The 17,073-nt window shown below is 44.6% G+C and overlaps 1 protein-coding gene across 4 annotated transcripts in view; it reads left to right on the top strand.

Moving 5' to 3' along the window:
* Window positions 1–1,423: 1,423 nt before the first annotated feature.
* Window positions 1,424–17,073, top strand: part of LOC136675637 (serine-protein kinase ATM-like) — a 42,691-nt gene continuing 27,041 nt past the window's right edge. For 2 of the 4 annotated variants that reach the window (XM_066652294.1, XM_066652292.1), the window contains exons 1-18: window positions 1,440–1,517; window positions 3,181–3,324; window positions 4,212–4,333; window positions 4,559–4,704; window positions 4,977–5,141; window positions 7,381–7,546; window positions 9,746–9,984; window positions 10,617–10,786; window positions 11,093–11,247; window positions 11,779–12,141; window positions 13,412–13,609; window positions 13,830–13,931; window positions 14,591–14,816; window positions 15,282–15,410; window positions 15,649–15,774; window positions 15,951–16,040; window positions 16,227–16,410; window positions 16,578–16,771. In XM_066652294.1, the coding sequence (XP_066508391.1) occupies window positions 3,253–3,324; window positions 4,212–4,333; window positions 4,559–4,704; window positions 4,977–5,141; window positions 7,381–7,546; window positions 9,746–9,984; window positions 10,617–10,786; window positions 11,093–11,247; window positions 11,779–12,141; window positions 13,412–13,609; window positions 13,830–13,931; window positions 14,591–14,816; window positions 15,282–15,410; window positions 15,649–15,774; window positions 15,951–16,040; window positions 16,227–16,410; window positions 16,578–16,771 (2,847 nt within the window). In that variant the 5' untranslated portion in view covers window positions 1,440–1,517; window positions 3,181–3,252. Of the gene's footprint in view, window positions 1,518–3,180; window positions 3,325–4,211; window positions 4,334–4,558; window positions 4,705–4,976; window positions 5,142–7,380; window positions 7,547–9,745; window positions 9,985–10,616; window positions 10,787–11,092; window positions 11,248–11,778; window positions 12,142–13,411; window positions 13,610–13,829; window positions 13,932–14,590; window positions 14,817–15,281; window positions 15,411–15,648; window positions 15,775–15,950; window positions 16,041–16,226; window positions 16,411–16,577; window positions 16,772–17,073 lie in introns of those variants that run through there. The other 2 variants (XM_066652293.1, XM_066652295.1) reach the window with 2 other exon arrangements.

The following is a 17,073-nucleotide window of genomic DNA, read 5'->3' as shown; positions in this document are numbered from 1 at the left end:
AGTGACTGATGAATGGGTGAGTATGTGAGTGACTGATGAGTGGGTGAGTGTCTGGCTGAGTGACTGATGAGTGGGTGAGTGTGTGAGTGGCTGATGAGTGGGTGAGTGTCTGGCTGAGTGACTGATGAGTGGGTGAGTGTCTGGGTGAGTGACTGATGAGTGGGTGAGTGTCTGGGTGAGTGACTGATGAGTGGGTGAGTGACTGATGAGTGAGTGAGTGTCTGATGAGTGGGTGAGTGACTGATGAGTGGGTGAGTGACTGATGAATGGGTGAGTGTGTGAGTGACTGATGAGTGGGTGAGTGTCTGGCTGAGTGACTGATGAGTGGGTGAGTGTGTGAGTGGCTGATGAGTGGGTGAGTGTCTGGCTGAGTGACTGATGAGTGGGTGAGTGTGTGAGTGACTGATGATTGGGTGAGTGTCTGGCTGAGTGACTGATGAGTGGGTGAGTGTCTGGGTGAGTGACTGATGAGTGGGTGAGTGACTGATGAGTGTGTGAGTGTGTGAGTGACTGATGAGTGGGTGAGTGTGTGAGTGACTGATGAGTGGGTGAGTGTCTGGGTGAGTGAATGATGAGTGGGTGAGTGTCTGGGTGAGTGAATGATGAGTGGGTGAGTGTGTGAGTGACTGATGAATGGGTGAGTGTGTGAGTGACTGATGAGTGGGTGAGTGTCTGGCTGAGTGACTGATGAGTGGGTGAGTGTGTGAGTGGCTGATGAGTGGGTGAGTGTCTGGCTGAGTGACTGATGAGTGGGTGAGTGTCTGGGTGAGTGACTGATGAGTGGGTGAGTGACTGATGAGTGGGTGAGTGTCTGGGTGAGTGACTGATGAGTGGGTGAGTGTGTGAGTGACTGATGAGTGGGTGAGTGACTGATGATTGGGTGAGTGTCTGGCTGAGTGACTGATGAGTGGGTGAGTGTCTGGGTGAGTGACTGATGAGTGGGTGAGTGACTGATGAGTGTGTGAGTGTGTGAGTGACTGATGAGTGGGTGAGTGTGTGAGTGACTGATGAGTGGGTGAGTGTCTGGGTGAGTGAATGATGAGTGGGTGAGTGAATGATGAGTGGGTGAGTGTGTGAGTCACTGATGAGTGGGTGAGTGTGTGAGTGACTGATGAGTGGGTGAGTGTCTGGGTGAGTGAATGATGAGTGGGTGAGTGAATGATGAGTGGGTGAGTGTGTGAGTCACTGATGAGTGGGTGAGTGTGTGAGTGAACTGGCTCCGGATCCAACGCGATTCTGAACATGATGAAACGCTGGCAGAGAATGAATGAATGAAATCATGTCTATTAAAAAAAGAGCCGTTTGGAGGCGCTCATCCTCCGGCTGATAGAAAGACAACCATAGAGGAAGAGATTGAGGGACTTTTATAACACGTGAGATTTTACAGAGAAACAAAACCTGTGAAGCGGTGAGAGCCGGGGGCGTTCCTCAGCTCCTCAGCTCCACAGTGAGACCCGAGCGGGTCGTTCCTCACTCACACTCCGTGGACCCACTGCGGCTCTGATCTCCGAGGAGAGGTCTGTTTATCTCTTAAACCTCCCCCTGGTCTCCAGATACTTAGTTTTTCTCTATTCCACCTTAAACCCGGCTGTTTATCTTAAGGTGGAACTGTGACTGCAGTTTCGTGTTTAGCTTCCTCGCTAACTCCAGTATGAACACATCCGAGAAAAAAACAAATGAAACCTTTAAACTGTTAGGCCGTATATTACAGATAGTTTATCAGGCCAGTGCCGGTGGAGTATTGGAGAGCTATCAGAGGCACTTCTGCACCTGTACAAAAATAACAAAAACACTCCCGCTGAACCATTATTTGATTAAAAAAAATGTCAGTCTGCTCGAGGAGGAAAGTATTTTCCTTTTGTAATTCACTTGAGAATCTGCGGATGTTGCAGTTATGTGCTGTTTCATGTTTAATTTAGTTAAATATTTTAAATGTACTTGAATTTGAATAACATTAAATTGATTTTAAATGAGTAAGAATGAATGCCCAACTCCAAATAATACATTCACCAGGGCCGAAGGATGAATCCTGGTTGTGTTATGGTTTAAAATCTCTACCCAGTAAACATTTAGCCGTTGATTCAACGTTGAAATAACGTACTTGACTGACGTCTAATCAACGTTCTCTTAAGGTTGAAAATGAAAGTTGAAAAGACGTCCAAACACAGACATGGAAAAGACGACTAAAAAAGTCACATTAAAGACGTCCTTCTAAAGCCATTATTTCAACGTTGAAATCACGTACCTAAATGTCATTCAATAAACACTGAATTAAAGGTGAAAAGACGAGTAACAGAGTCACAGGACTTTCAAAGTACAGTACTGCTTTTTAATGGTGTCTACATCTAATAGTTTCCATCATGTAAGCTTAAGGTTTAACTCTCACCTTTATCTTCAACAACACCTTTCCACGTTTTAAACAGGGGACGTTCAGCTTTTATTACAGAGTCAGAGCAGTCAGATTTATCCGGATATCTGCCAGCACTCGACATTCAGCGCTCAGATCTAAAGCCAGACTTCTTCAGGGTCTTGGTGATAAACTCAGTCCTGGAGCTTCATTTTTGTGAAGTAATCACAGTTTAATTCACTGTGGAATAACGATGAGTAACGTCACGATCACAGACTCCCCCTGAATTGTTCAGTTGTAAAACACACAGGATTTTCAGGACTTTCAATCTCGATACTTATTAGCTTTTGTATTAGAACTTGACACCTACCCAGTAAACAAGGAACGTCCCTGGACGTTCAAAATAGGTCTAAAAGTAGTCTGTCCGTCAAGGACATATTTTAAACGTCAGTGGACGTCCAAAATCCATCTTAATAAGTTAGTTAAGTGGTGACCAATCGATAACGTCAGTGGACGTCCAAAACGCGTTTTATACAAGTAATTTATTTCGGGACCAATTAATAACGTCAATGGACGTCCAAAATACGTCTAATAGTCGTCTTTTCAATGTCTGTGTTTGGACGTCTTTTCAACTTTCATTTTCAACCTTAAGAGAACGTTGATTAGACGGCAGTCATTACGTTATTTCAACGTTGAATCAACGGCTAAATTTTTACTGGGTATTGCATCTACTTTTACTGTAGTAATGTTTTACCAGGAATATCTCTGTTTTAACTGAAACACAAGTGTTTATATCTTAAGTCACTCTGTGTGTGTTTGCTGGACGTTTTCAGAGAGTGGACCTAATGTGAAGTGTATTCACAGTGAAGCAGCTGAGCACACAAAGGTCTATGGGCTGAAGCACGATGAGTATTCAGCTGCAGGAGTTGCTGCTCTGCTGCCGAGGGTTAGAGAATGAAAAAGCCACAGAAAGGAAGGTACAGAGCTTCTGTTCTTCATTTTTATTTTCTAAATAATGGAGTTAATTTTTTAATTACAGTGTCTGATTCTGTGATGAGACACTCCACTTGAAACGCCTGCACACGGAGGAGTTCAAAGCGGAATCCCATCAGTTTTTCCCCAATTTCAGCATAATTCTGTGATAATAATTTGAGATCTGTACAAAGTTGTTCAGTTTCTTTTGAAGACAAAGGCTTCATCACAGTCTCATACTTTCTTTGCAGTGTTGATTTTAGAAAGTGTTTTTGTAGACAGTGGTGTCTAAAACACAAAACTATTTTAATGTACGATCCACAACCACATGGAGCAAGATTGTTGATGTGTAATAGGCCTAAGAAACATTGGCTTTGAACTTATTGCAACTAAATCGATTAAACATCCTCCCTCTGCAGAGTGGGTCTCTGGGGCAACAGAGCTACAATCAGTAAATAAAGGGGTCCTCAGTGTTCAATCCCTGGACCAGTTTTATTTCCTCCGTTGCGGATTACAAAGCACATTCATGTGTTTTTCTTCTGATGTGTCTTAGCTGTAGAGAAAACTATTTATGCTGTTTTCAGAGCCTGAAATCACAAGCCCAAATGGTTCTGATACTGACATTTAGTGGACACTGGTATCTTGGCTTATGGCTTAGATATATTTAACATGGCTTCCTGTATCATCATAATCATCTAACATCAGTACCTCACATTATTGCAGAATGCTATCAATAACATACAGCAGTTGTAGGCGGGAGGGTAAAGAGGCTGTAACTGAAGAAGAGGATGAACAGTGTCTCTATTAAAGCCCTTCATTTCAGAAGAAGGAACATAAAACCCAGGATAAATGATGGTGTGAAGTGTAACTGATCATTAACGCTCTGTTCCAGAGAGAAGTTGATCGCTTCAGGAGGCTTCTGAAAGATCCAGACGTCATCAGGGAACTCGATCGAGCCTCTGCATGCAGACCCTCAAGGAACAATACCCAACTCACCTGGGACGCTGTGTTCAGGTCAGCACTCCTCAACCTGAAGGACATGGTCTTAGTTCTGCACAGTGTTAGAGCTGTATCTATTTTCCAACCTTGCTTTAAAAACCCTGTGTGACTCCGGGCCTTTAAGACTAATCTCGTTCAGAGTCGGCCAGCCAGGCCAGTCGTCTGATCTGTGTAAAAGTTAAAACAGTATGTTGCCTCTTTAAATCAGGTCGTGACGTTCTGTGAATTTTCACCCTCCAGGTTCCTGAAGAAATACCTTCAGAAAGAGACGGAGCTCTTAAAGTCAGGCAGAGCCAATGTTTCGGCTGCAGTGCAGACGAACAGACGCAAGAAGATGCAGGAGATCAGCAGCTTGGTCAAATACTTTGTGAGATGTGCCAACAAACGTGAGGACTTGATTTTACAGGACAGCGCTGTAAAAATGAACTAGACTCTGAAAGTGTAGGGGGAGTCCAGGACCAGAAATACACAATCTTACTTAGTGTTCCTTTCATTACTTTAGATAAGAATATTTTTTTAATGAATTGCCTGGAGAAATAAAATAAATTCAAGAATATAATGATCGTGATGTCACTCTCTGAATCAACAGCATAACAGTGTGCTACGAGCGTCTCGACCAAGTGAAGGTCAACTTTATTTCTCTGTGTGTGTTCATCAGGAGGTCCGAAGCTGAAGTGTGCAGATCTCTTGACTCATGTGGTGGAGGTTCTGCAGAGCTCCTTCAGCTGTTCTGTGTATGGAGAAGATTACAGTAGTTTGCTCCTGAAGAACATCCTCTCTGTTCGTAAATACTGGTGTGAAATCTCCCAGCCTCAGTGGCACAGTAAGTGCTCTGGCTTTCTTCTTCACTCTGTGGCCAAAATATTGTGGGCGTATTTCTCCTGAAATTAACGGCATTAAAAAAGAGGGGTGGGGGCGACTGAAAGAACAGTACTTTCTCCTCCATTAACATTCAGAGCTGAAGTGCCGTTGAGCAAAACGCCTAGACCCAGTGGCTGTGGCTGCCCACTACCCTGTGGGTGCGTGTGTGTGTGCACTCACTAGCCTGAGTGGGGGGTTTGCTGAAACACTATTCCATTCCCCCAAATTTATTAGATTAAAACAATGCTAAAATATGCTACGCAGGGCTTGGCGACCCTACACACACACACACACACACAGACAGACAGACAACTTTTCAGCCAATCACAGCAAATATATCAGCGTCAGAGACGAGGGAATGAGAGCTACAGATTTCAAAGTGAGTGGACAAGGTGTGTGATTGAGCAAAATATAGGAACGCTCTCCTGTACTTCAGGATTTTGGAAGAAGCTTCAACACTCAACAGGTAGAGTGAAGTGATCAAACACTGCGTCACTCTAAACGAATGAAGCAAAATTCTCTGTCTGTCACAACGTCAGCGTTTTCTAGACATCCTAATATGAATCTGAACGGATGGCATTGCTTTACAGTACTGTTAGGGTGTAGAGGATGGGAATGTGATGTCAACTGCTGTGAGCAACGCAAGGCATTTTGGGGAAAACAGGACAAGCGACAGAGAGATGAGTATTGCAGTGTTGGGTATATTATCCAACTTAAAACGCAGTGACAATCGGTGAAATGGTGAAACTTGTTGTGTTATTAACTGCCATAATCGTTGCCACATAATTTTCCTTTAGTTAAGTGTTCTCTCTGTTTATGCCTCTAGATTTAGTCCTCCTGGGCTTAGGAGTATTTCGCTGGGTTGGTTTCGGTTTGTTTTTCTTGTTTCCACTTTGCTCTTTTCTGCAATAAAGTCCAAATTACTCATGTCTGTCTCTAGCCTTTGCTTACGTTCAGTAAGAAGCTGAAACTGGGCTTTCTTTACATGAGTTTTGCAAACAACTGGGAGATCACGTTCCCTCCCTGGAAATAAGACGTGGGGGGGGAACGCTGCTCAGCCTTTTCCTTACAGACTACTGAACTACTGTTTATTCGTAAACCATGTTGTGTTTTATTTTTAAGATTTTACTAAAGCTTAATTTTGAAAACCGTGAAACATTAATTCTTAATTCTTTAGTAAAGTAGTAGTTTTTTCGAGGTCATCTGGCATACCACCACTTGCTGCTTCACGTACACACCAGTGGTACCACGCATACTGCAGTGTTTCAAAACCACTGCTAAAAGGAATCGTCCTGCGCTTGTTCTTCGCCCGGTCCATTGTTTTGTTCTGTTGCTAAGGAGTTTGTCCTCTAAAATGGCGAACACTACCCACAATGCAGTGCGCTGTTACGTAGTTGACCATTCTCTGTACCTTGTCTACTTGCTAGGGGGTAACTTTAGCTAGTGCAAAGCCAAACCTGAGTGTGTTTTTTCAGTCATTCTTTTGAAAGTAGTAGAATAATTAAAGACATTTAAAGTCTTGTTTTACATCATGGTTTGCTTTTGTATGTCTGATGTCAGTACTAAAGTGACAGAATGTAGATCTTTTAACTTAAAATATGGTTAAACAAATGTTTATGCTCTTATGGCATCTAAGGCATTGTCAGTGCTGTCTGTTAAAGTCAGATTTCGATGCACCACCTCAGCAGTAGACGTAGTGTTGAAAATTTAGGCCAAGGAGTAGACTTAAGTTCTTGCATTTTGGGTCGTTAAACATACTACTCATGGTTTTATTTCCATACTGTAGTCCTAGATGTGCATAAAATAGTAGAAATTCCAGAAGTTATAATTGGTCATGATTGTAATTATAATGTGACTATGATAATTTCAGAGGGGGTTTTATTTCCCCATCACAGAACACCCCTTGATACACCCCTGAAGGTGTTAACCCCATGGTCCATAAGACCAGATTTTCAAACGTTAATGTGTGTGCGTGCTCGTTAGCCTTAGCGTCCACAATTCCCCAAGTGGAATTAATTTAGTCTCATTTTAACATGGCTGGATTCATCTGTCAGCCTCCTGGTGTTTCTGTGGTTGGTCATGTGTAGATCATTTAAGGTCCTGAGACACCAGACGAGTGATGAGGATGATGACGAGAGCCTCGGACCCCAGGGATGTCCTGACTGATGAAATGTATTTTACTTCTGTGCTTTGCCCCTCAGCACTGTTGGAGGTGTACTGCGAGCTCTTCACTGAACCTTCCAGGTCCATCAACCGGGTTCTGGTCAGCAGGATCATCCGCATCGTGGTTCAGGGCATCTGTTTCCAAACCGAGAGCTTGTCTCACACACTCTTCGGCTTCTTCTCTAAAGCTCTGAATAACACCAGGTACTGAGGCTGCAGACAGCACTGTGCAAATGTTGGAGACCACTTTTATTTATTTCATTTATTTAATGTCTGTGAGGAGTGTGGTGTGTTCTCTCTGTGTCTGCGTGGGTTTCCTCCGGGTGACTGTCTGTGAGGAGCGTGGTGTGTGCTCCCTGTGTCTGCATGGGTTTCCTTCAGGTGACTGTCTGTGAGGAGTGTGGTGTGTTCTCCCTGTGTCTGCGTGGGTTTCCTCCGGGTGACTGTCTGTGAGGAGTGTGGTGTGTTCTCCCTGTGTCTGCGTGGGTTTCCTCTGCGTGACTGTCTGTGAGGAGTGTGGTGTGTTCTCCCTGTGTCTGGGTGGGTTTCCTCCGGGTGACTGTCTGTGAGGAGTGTGGTGTGTTCTCCCTGTGTCTGCGTGGGTTTCCTCCGGGTGACTGTCTGTGAGGAGCGTGGTGTGTTCTCGCTGTGTCTGCGTGGGTTTTCTCCGGGTGACTGTCTGTGAGGAGTGTGATGTGTTCTCTCTGTGTCTGCGTGGGTTTCCTCCGCGTGACTGTCTGTGAGGAGCGTGGTGTGTGCTCCCTGTGTCTGTGTGGGTTTCCTACAGGTGACTGTCTGTGAGGAGTGTGGTGTGTTCTCCCTGTGTCTGCGTGGGTTTCCTCCGGGTGACTGTCTGTGAGGAGTGTGGTGTGTTCTCCCTGTGTCTGCGTGGGTTTCCTCCGGGTGACTGTCTGTGAGGAGTGTGGTGTGTTCTCCCTGTGTCTGCGTGGGTTTCCTCCGGGTGACTGTCTGTGAGGAGTGTGGTGTGTTCTCCCTGTGTCTGCGTGGGTTTCCTCCGCGTGACTGTCTGTGAGGAGTGTGGTGTGTTCTCCCTGTGTCTGTGTGGGTTTCCTCCGGGTGACTGTCTGTGAGGAGTGTGGTGTGTTCTCCCTGTGTCTGCGTGGGTTTCCTCCGGGTGACTGTCTGTGAGGAGTGTGGTGTGTTCTCCCTGTGTCTGCGTGTGTTTCCTTCAGGTGACTGTCTGTGAGGAGTGTGGTGTGTTCTCCCTGTGTCTGCGTGGGTTTCCTCCGGGTGACTGTCTGTGAGGAGTGTGGTGTGTTCTCCCTGTGTCTGCGTGGGTTTCCTTGGCGTGACTGTCTGTGAGGAGTGTGGTGTGTTTTCCCTGTGTCTGCGTGGGTTTCCTCCGGGTGACTGTCTGTGAGGAGTGTGGTGTGTTCTCCCTGTGTCTGCGTGGGTTTCCTCCGCGTGACTGTCTGTGAGGAGTGTGGTGTGTTCTCCCTGTGTCTGCGTGGGTTTCCTTAGCGTGACTGTCTGTGAGGAGTGTGGTGTGTTCTCCCTGTGTCTGCGTGGGTTTCCTCCGGGTGACTGTCTGTGAGGAGTGTGGTGTGTTCTCCCTGTGTCTGCGTGGGTTTCCTCCGCGTGACTGTCTGTGAGGAGTGTGGTGTGTTCTCCCTGTGTCTGCGTGTGTTTCCTTCAGGTGACTGTCTGTGAGGAGTGTGGTGTGTTCTCCCTGTGTCTGCGTGGGTTTCCTCCGGGTGACTGTCTGTGAGGAGTGTGGTGTGTTCTCCCTGTGTCTGCGTGGGTTTCCTCCGGGTGACTGTCTGTGAGGAGTGTGGTGTGTTCTCGCTGTGTCTGCGTGGGTTTTCTCCAGGTGACTGTCTGTGAGGAGTGTGATGTGTTCTCTCTGTGTCTGCGTGGGTTTCCTCCGCGTGACTGTCTGTGAGGAGCGTGGTGTGTGCTCCCTGTGTCTGTGTGGGTTTCCTACAGGTGACTGTCTGTGAGGAGTGTGGTGTGTTCTCCCTGTGTCTGCGTGGGTTTCCTCCGGGTGACTGTCTGTGAGGAGTGTGGTGTGTTCTCCCTGTGTCTGCGTGTGTTTCCTTTGGGTTCCTCCCAGAGTCCAAACACATGAAGTGACGGTGTGAAACTGTTCTTATGTGTGTGTGTGTGTGTTTATTATCGTGTGTGTGTGTGTGTGTTCTATACCCACTGAGACCCTGAGCAGGATTATGTGTTTACAGAACATGAATGAATATGTTGTTTTTTGTGAAGTATGTTCTCCTTTTTCATCTGAAGCTGCATAAAAATTATATTTCACAGAAATAAATGGTTAAATTTAATAAATGGAGGTTAAGAGCAGCATGCTTCAGAGACTCTACATCCAGGAGTTTGAAGTCTGCAGAGTAAATACAAATGTGCTTGAGAGTTTGTTGTCCTTGATTTTAGGGAGGAGACTCAGCTGACGGTGCTGGAGCACCTGATCTCATCTCTGAACGTTTTCCTGCGCTCAGTGGCCATGAACTGCCGGAAGTGGGTGTGCAGACTCGGGGAGGAGCTCATGGCCTCAGTTTTGTATGTGTGGAGTCAGAAGAGACCCAGTTCTGCGCTGAAAGAGCAGATGGTGGAGTTCTTTAACCTACAGCTCTCTGTGCACCACCCCAAAGGAGCTAAAACACTGGAGACCGGTAATAAATCTGACTCCTGTTTGTTATTATGGTAACACATTATGACAAGGGTATATTAATTAACAGTACTTAAGACAGTATTAGGTAATAAGACAGTACTAAGCGATTACGTGAAGTCACTTTACAATATTGAAATAAAGCTGTCAAAATTCACAGGTGTCACATAAATATTAAATCAGTCATTTGTCAGTAACTGCTGGACCTGAACTGTATCCAGTTCAGGTCCGAAGCCTAGCCAGAATCACTGTGTGCACGGCAGGAACACACATTGGAGGGGTGCCAGTCCATCGCAGGGTGATCACAAATATACGTGATAAAAAAATAACCAAAATCTTAAAAAAAAAAACCCTAAAAGAATGCTAATTAATGCTACTTTGTATGTCTTATCATTACTTAATGATTACTTTAGTAAAACGTATTACTATCTTAATTATTGTAAAGTGTTACTGTACGTTTTTATCATGTATGTTTGTGTCACACACGTATACGTTTGTGAAATATTAAAAGTTTTCTTTAAGACTGCTTAGTCATTCACAGAAATGCCAGCGTTTAATCTGAACGATTTATTCCTTCTTGGTATTGTCCTGTTGGCTGTATTTGTTGTGTGCTCATTGGTGTCTGTGTTGGTACAGGTGCCCATGCAGAAGACTGGGGGAAATGGCAGAGTCTCCTCTACAGCTTGTACGATGCCCTGGTGGTTGAGATTAACCAGATTGGCAGTCGAGGGAAATACGCCACGGGGTCTCGCCACATTGCTGTCAAAGAAAACCTCATTGAGCTGACCGCAGACATCTGCCACCAAGTAAGAATTAAGAGGCTGTCGTTTCAGTCCAGGTCTGATCGTTCTGATTTATTGCCATATCTTTTCACAGGCCACTGATGTTAAATCCTATAAATAAAGAGTAACTGTGCAGTGAAATGTGCAGAAATGTGTTCTCTGTTCAAACTTTGCCACTGATTTTCACTAGAAACTCTACGTTGTAAAAATCTGACGGTTTGGATGTTGTTGTGCTATTATTGGAGCTCTAGTGGAGCAGTGGTGGAGCTACTGGAATCTGTATCTGTTGTGTATCATTATATAATGCTGAGAATCTGTTTGTTTCTCCAGCTGTTTGGTCAGGATTTACATGTTGTTGAGGTCCGAAGCACACAGAGAGAAACGCACGGCCTCCACAGCAGCAAACGCAGACGTGTGGAGCTTGGGTGGGAGGTGCTGAGAGACCACCTGCAGCCCCATCACAGTGATTTTGACCTCATTCCATGGTATCAATTAAATCTAAACATCTAAAGTACAATCAGTTTTAATTACTTAAGGTTATTTTTCAGTATCAGTAGGATTAAATATTTGTATGTTATGGGACCATAGCTTTTTTTTTAAATAAATGTGTGTGCACCCTCTCTGACAGTAAAAAAAAAATGCATGTTAGGGATTGAAGTGCAAGTGTGTGGGATGTTGACGTCTGGAACCTTCAGTACACATCACACTTATGATAAACCTGGATAGGTGCAGCTTAGCAAGGAGTGCCTCGTCCCTGTGAAGGTCTCTGACCCACTCAGTCTCTTACACTGGGCTTGAAGGCTGTAGTTGAAAAGTACATTTCGCCACTTTTGTCATTGCAGTGGGTGAATATCACACTGTGTGATCATGAGTTTAATGCAGACTCAGCCCCCCAGAGTTTTCAGGGTCTTGAAGACATCAGTCGTTTAATTTACGTTGAAAAACCATTTATCCCAAAAAACATTTGACGTAGACCCCTTTCTCCAGCTTCTATTTTGAATGTCTATTCCCTCTAGGCTCCAGGTAACCTCTGTTCTGACCTCGAAGTATCCCTCCATGCTCCCGGCGGCTGAACTGCCTCCCCTGCTGTCTCTGCTGTGTCAGCTTCTGGGCGAGCAGCAGCGGCGAGGACAGAGGGCGCCGTACGCGCTGCGCTGCTTGAGGCAGATTGCTCTCAGTTCGGGACACTCCTCCACTCAGCAGGGTGAGGTGAGTCGGATTTGGGGCAGAGTTTGGGCCATGGCCATGCGGGGCGTTAGTTCTGCCCACACAGAGGCTCTGTGTTTGGAACTGCTGCGTGTCATGGTGCAGTGTTCCCTGGTGCCTGTCGACAGAGAGTTCTGGAAGCTCTTCTCCCCTGCCATCTGCAAACCATCCATGTGAGTAAAACACTGCAGATCAAAATCGGGTCTAAAATCACACCTCGCGATTTGTCTTTCTCCCAACACTCAACAGGCTTAGGAACGCAGGTTCATGACACAGTGAATGACACAGATTTGTGGAGGTAACTGGTAGACTAACATTTTCTTCCTTCTCAGTTTTATTTCAGTTAACTGACTAAGCCTTAACTCCTCAATTAGAAGATTTATTTCTTGAAAATTGTTAAAAATCATAAAACCTGTAAGAAACAGTGACAGTTTCTGAGTTTAATTTCAGTTGTGACATCAGATTTCACAGCAGTTCTTTAAAGCAACACTAGGTCAAATTCGACATTTTACAGCAGTTTCCTGAAATCAAGGGGGAGGGGGAGGGAGGAAGTGTGTTCATACTGCTCTGGAAAAGTGCTCTGCACATAGTGCAGATTCTGCAGTGCTGAACCCAGAACAGCAACGACAGATGCTCTATTCACCCCATATTCACAATGGTTTTGAAGCTGTAATATTAAGGTAAAAAGGCTACCTAGTTCTGCTTTAAATATTTGTAATAGTTCTTTTAACACACTTGTTGCACGAATGTGACTGAAGCAGTTACAGGGGTTGGACAATGAAAGTAAAACACCTGGTTTTAGACCACAATAATGTATTAGTATGGTGTAGGGCCTCCTTTTGCGGCCGATACAGCATCAGTTCGTCTTGGGAATGACATACACAAGTCCTGCACAGTGGTCAGAGGGATTTGAAGCCATTCTTCTTGCAGGATAGTGGCCAGGTCTCTACGTGATGCTGGTGGAGGAAAACGTTTCCTGACTCGCTCCTCCAAAACACCCCAAAGTGGCTCAATAATATTTAGATCTGGTGACTGTGCAGGCCATGGGAGATGTTCAACTTCACTTTCATGTTCATCAAACCAATCTCTCACCAGTCTCGCTGTGTGTGTTGGTGCATTGTCGTCCTGATACACGGCACCGCCTTCAGGACACAGTGTTTGAACCATTGGATGCACATGGTCTTACTGGTGCAGTGTGCAGTTAATGAAGATTGGCCACCAGGCTGCTCCAATTTAGCCATGACACCTCCCACACTACAATGACAGGTGTTTCACTTTCATTGTCTAAAAACTGTACATACACAGCATATAGAATATGTGAATGAAGTGTGGTTAAAATTGACCAGATGGTATGTATTATTGCTGCTATCAGCCTTGTGGTAAAGCCAAGAGCAGCAGGAGTCTACAAGTGTGTTTTATTTTGTTTATCTTGTTCTCCTCCAGTGTCTCTGCCCTGACTCTTGCGCAGGCTCTCTGTAAATGTTCCACCCCTAAGACTGCGTACAACAGCGACTCTTCCTCGGCTTTACTCCTGGAGGCAGGAAGACCCCCGTCTCTGAAGGAGAACATCATCGACTGGCTCCTGATGAATGAGCAGAGTGAGGAGGCGGAGGATGTCGGACATCACCCAGTCGTCTGCAGGTCTGTGCCCCTGACTTTAGGGCAATTCCTTCTGTCTTTTAACCTTTTTGCTTCCTTCAGTTTGAGGCTTTAGTCTCGTATGTGACTTAAAGTTATCGTAGTGTAAAATGGTGGCTTATGAAATAAAATACAATTGTAGGCAGTATGTTTATATTTATTATGTTACGGTGATTATGATTAATATTAGTACATGTTGATTAATTTGGCCTTTTTTTTTTAGGGATTTTCCACTAAACCTCATTCCCAGGATTCTGGTGGCTCTGACGTTGAAGGACACCATGTCAGGAATTCTCTTCCTGTTGGACTCTCTTCAGCTGGAGGGGTGAGTGTGAGAGAGTTTCTCTTTACGGAAGTCAAATCAAATGTATATATTACAGTGAACATATGATCTCAGCTGGACTTAGACAGCCTTGTTCCTGGAGGCACACTACGTATTTTATTGGTTTCCCTGCCTTAACACTCCCACTGCAGCACTGCAAGCCCTTCTTTAACTACTAATGTAGTTGAATCAGGTACTGGGAAAGGGGAAGCCGTAAATGTGCCTCCGGGGCAAAGGCAGAGAAAAGCTAGTGTAAAAGAACCATCTGTGATCATTTTAATGTTTTTAATTTTTGATTTAAAAGATGTTTTTTCAGTTGGTAAAATGTGTGCAGGTTTTAGCGAACAGAACAGGAGTTAAATTAACAAGAACAACATGAGATTAAAAATATTTCAAGCAAAATATCTCAGCCAATGGGCTACACCCTGGATGAACAAGTCTCCAACTTGTACTTTTATGTAACACTTTGTGCTGTGTTAATTTTCCTGAAGCTTTATCTAAACACAAAAGCTCAAAGGAATATTTCCACAGTTGCCCTTGGTCACCATTTCTGACTTTTCTGAAAACGGGATTTGTGTTTGAGTTTGCTTTCATGTTATGTGTTGAACCCTGACCTTGATTATAAAGTCTGGAGTCTGTTCTCTGTGTGGTTCTCTGTCCAGGTTCTATCCTCCAGAGCAGCCTGCAGCAGAGTCTAAAATAGTGTTGTCTGAAATAGAGGCTCTTTACCTGGAGTTCAGTTTCGATGACACAACCTCCTCCTGTTCTGCAATCAGAGAAGAGGGAACCTGCCAAAAGAACCCACAGCTTACGGTCATCGTTGCCCTGAGAACCAAACTGGAGCAGGGCCTTCAGTCTGTGGCAGAACATCTGCTGAACTCTTCAGATGTGAGCACAGGAGTGTCAGTATAAAGAGCAGGATCAATAGAAAAGAACCCAGTTTAGGATTGAGTTTGTTAACATTGGGGATGTATTGACTGTAGTGGCCACTCACAGCTGAAGTTGACTTTCTAAGAACTGGGATGTATTACAGTGTAATGTATTAAACACTTTGCTGGCAGTGAGGGTATGTAGTACATGTTTGGTCCTTTATTTTACTGTAGTTTAGTCTGTATTTAAAATATCCACCTTAAATGACAGCAGTTAACAGCCCCGCTGATCAAATGCACTGAAATAGGAATGCATAGATTAAACCTGAAGGAGTTCTCATCCAGGGATTCACAGAAATAGGTTGAAGTATTTGGAGTATAGTAACTGTTACGTATCACAGCTTTGTGAATAGAAAGAGTTTCAGGGACAGCTCCATTCAGAAAGTAATGTCCTCTGTGGTTTCCTGTGTACCGATCTTTTTAGAGCTCTGTTCCTGCTGTGTGTATGGTCCACTGTTTGAGACTTCTGACCGGTGTCCTGGCTGCCTTTGTCTCGGTTGGACTCTTCACTGAGGAAGATGCCTGTTGTAGCGCTGTCTTTCAGAAAGCAAAGGTAACTTGCACCGAGGGCAGGGAACACCCCGCATTGTTCATGTCATGAATTTTAAAGCGTCTCGGCTAGCACAATGAAGAACTGTGCCTGAGGAAAACATGGGGGGCATGAACAGAGAACCCTGTTCCATATCAACATTTTCCATAGACACTTGTTTCCTGATCAATCACAGAATCACACGATTGCTTTTATTAAAATGTCAGGGTTTGTTTTTAATTGAAAGCTTTGTGTCCTTCAGTCTTTAGCGCAGGACTTCAACGACTACATTTCTATTGCAAAGAACAAGCTTTCTGAAACTGAGGCTCTTTCCAGATTTAAGGAAGTGATGCTGCTGTGCTCTGAGAGCATTAGCATTAAAAAGAAGGTATGTTCGATTTTAGAAAAAAAAAGTGTGTTTGTATTATTTTCACATAGAAATTTCAGCATCGACTGGACTCTAATTATAAAAATGATGATGATAGAAAAGAAGACCTGATTCCACTTCTATTCGTTTCCTGTTTTCCTTCATTAAAAGCACTGATTTGTTTCTCGCTCGTGCAGGACAGAGTCACGACAGTTTCTCGCCGTCTGTTTGCGAAGGCTTTGCCTGGCCGGCTGCTCACAGAACTCTCTGATATATGTAAGACACTGGTGAGTTCCTGCAGAGACACAGTGAGCTCTCATGAGTACTTTATTAAATACTGTTACTCAGTAACTGGTTTGAAAGTCTTTTCTTGGGTAATCCCGTTGTTGGCATTCTACACGGTTCTCTCAGTGCTGACGGTTTTAAACTGCTTGAATTAATCTTGTCTGAAAGTTGATCGTTTCTCTCAACAGCTAAGTAACGCAGAGAGGAGAGACAGCATCGTTAGTGAAACTGAAACAGTTAATGACCTGGATACCACCAGAACCCAAGCAGAGGATAACCCTGCTGAGGAGGTTGATCTGTTCGGTGATGGAGATGGAGAACATCATGGCACCAATGAGTCTAGCGGAGACTCTGATTCCCAGCAGGGCTTGGGTAAATATGAAAACAGCCTGCTGTTTTGGTGTTAATGCAGCATTACAATATTTCCAGACTTATGAACCTGCTGACAGTGTGTCCCAGAATTTTTATTTCTATGTTCCAACAGTGTGCATGCATTAATATATAATTCACTGTTCTCCACGCTCTCTGTGTTTATTCAGGAGCCAACAGTCCCCTGTCTAAAGAGCTGCTGACCGATCAGGACTCTGCTCTTCTGGCCACTCTGAGGTTCCTCTCCCTCTCTGTGTCTTTTGCACCGGGTCATGGGCTCTCCTTCAAGCCGCTGGATATCCGACGTAGGCTTCTGAAACTGCTGGATCTGATTCACTGTGACAAACCTCAGCATCTCAGAATGGTGAAGAATGTTACTTTACTCTAGTCTTGGTTAGTGACATGGGAACGGTGCCTGCAGTGTGCTCAGGTGCTCCAATAGCGTTTCATGTACATTTCAAGTGCTTTGCCCAGAAAAATAATACCTGGAAGTTGAGTAGATGAGAGAAAAGCTGAAGCACAGACGGATGGGAGAATGCTGCGCACATGAAGCTAACGGGAAAGAGAAGCAGTCGATTCACTGATGAAGATGCTCCCAGCCCCAGTAGCAGGGACTGTAGTGTAAAACACAATGGAGCACCTTTGATTGGGTTAATTGGTGTAGAA

The sequence above is a fragment of the Hoplias malabaricus genome, chromosome X1 (assembly GCF_029633855.1).
Source record: "Hoplias malabaricus isolate fHopMal1 chromosome X1, fHopMal1.hap1, whole genome shotgun sequence".
Classification (NCBI taxonomy): Eukaryota; Metazoa; Chordata; class Actinopteri; order Characiformes; family Erythrinidae; genus Hoplias; species Hoplias malabaricus.
This window is presented reverse-complemented; position numbering and strand designations above follow the sequence as displayed.